The following is an 821-nucleotide window of genomic DNA, read 5'->3' as shown; positions in this document are numbered from 1 at the left end:
CCATGGTCGCGTCGTCCCCACTTTTCGGCCGAGGGAAAAAATATGAGCACGCTGTCTCAGTCTCCTTTGATGCCTTTGATAACTGTGTCTCAAGAGAAACGTGGTAGTATTTATTAAAATGCAAGTTCCACCGATATTTATGGAATTGCCTTTAGAGGACCAGGTAAGTAATTAGTCAAATCATGCTACATATCGAAAAATTAATGAAATGCGATAATTTATAGAAACTTCAGTTATCGTATTTGAAATCTGTAAAGCATAGGTTATATTAAGTTTTCTTAAACAAATGTAATGGCATNATGCTAGACTGGGTCTACGCTATGGGCGGAAAAATCCGCAAAATCTTACATCAAGACTTTTAGTTCCACTTTTCCTCACCGTACGCGCGGCGATCGAAATTCCGCAAATCTTACATCACTGCCTAGGCCTAGCCACAGTCGTATATACGTCCGTGAATACCATAGAGATAATATAAATAGAGGAGGGAAGCCCATGGATATATGTATTCCTATATCCATGGGGGAGCCATAGGAGTCTCTGTAAGCGGAAAGATTCGGCGAGTAGAGAGAGAGAAAGAATTTGTGGCACTATCTGTTCTTCTCTATTGGCGCATGCGCACTGCTCAGTAGCAGCCGCAGCGACAACAAATTATTTATCTCATTGTACAGAATTATATAGACAAACGATTAAAACACGTAAGTGACAAATTAAGCGACATAAAATATCGAATAAGAGCACTGTACAATAAACTAACTATTTTTAAGGACTAAGGTTAGGATACATTTTGCATATTTTGTTTCGTACAAATATTTTTATATATG

The 821-nt window shown here is 38.3% G+C and overlaps 1 protein-coding gene across 1 annotated transcript in view; it reads left to right on the top strand.

Annotated features, from left to right (window-relative positions):
* Positions 1-41: 41 nt before the first annotated feature.
* The window catches only part of eIF3m (eukaryotic translation initiation factor 3 subunit M), a 25,257-nt gene continuing 24,477 nt past the window's right edge, over positions 42-821 (top strand). Inside the window, exon 1 of the mRNA XM_018020119.2 lies at positions 42-163. Within this exon, the coding sequence (XP_017875608.1) occupies positions 119-163 (45 nt within the window). The 5' untranslated portion in view covers positions 42-118. The remainder of the gene's footprint in view (positions 164-821) is intronic.

This window comes from Ceratina calcarata, unplaced genomic scaffold, assembly GCF_001652005.2.
Source record: "Ceratina calcarata isolate Rehan_Ccalc_2016 unplaced genomic scaffold, ASM165200v1 scaffold216.2, whole genome shotgun sequence".
Taxonomy (NCBI): domain Eukaryota; kingdom Metazoa; phylum Arthropoda; class Insecta; order Hymenoptera; family Apidae; genus Ceratina; species Ceratina calcarata.
This window is presented reverse-complemented; position numbering and strand designations above follow the sequence as displayed.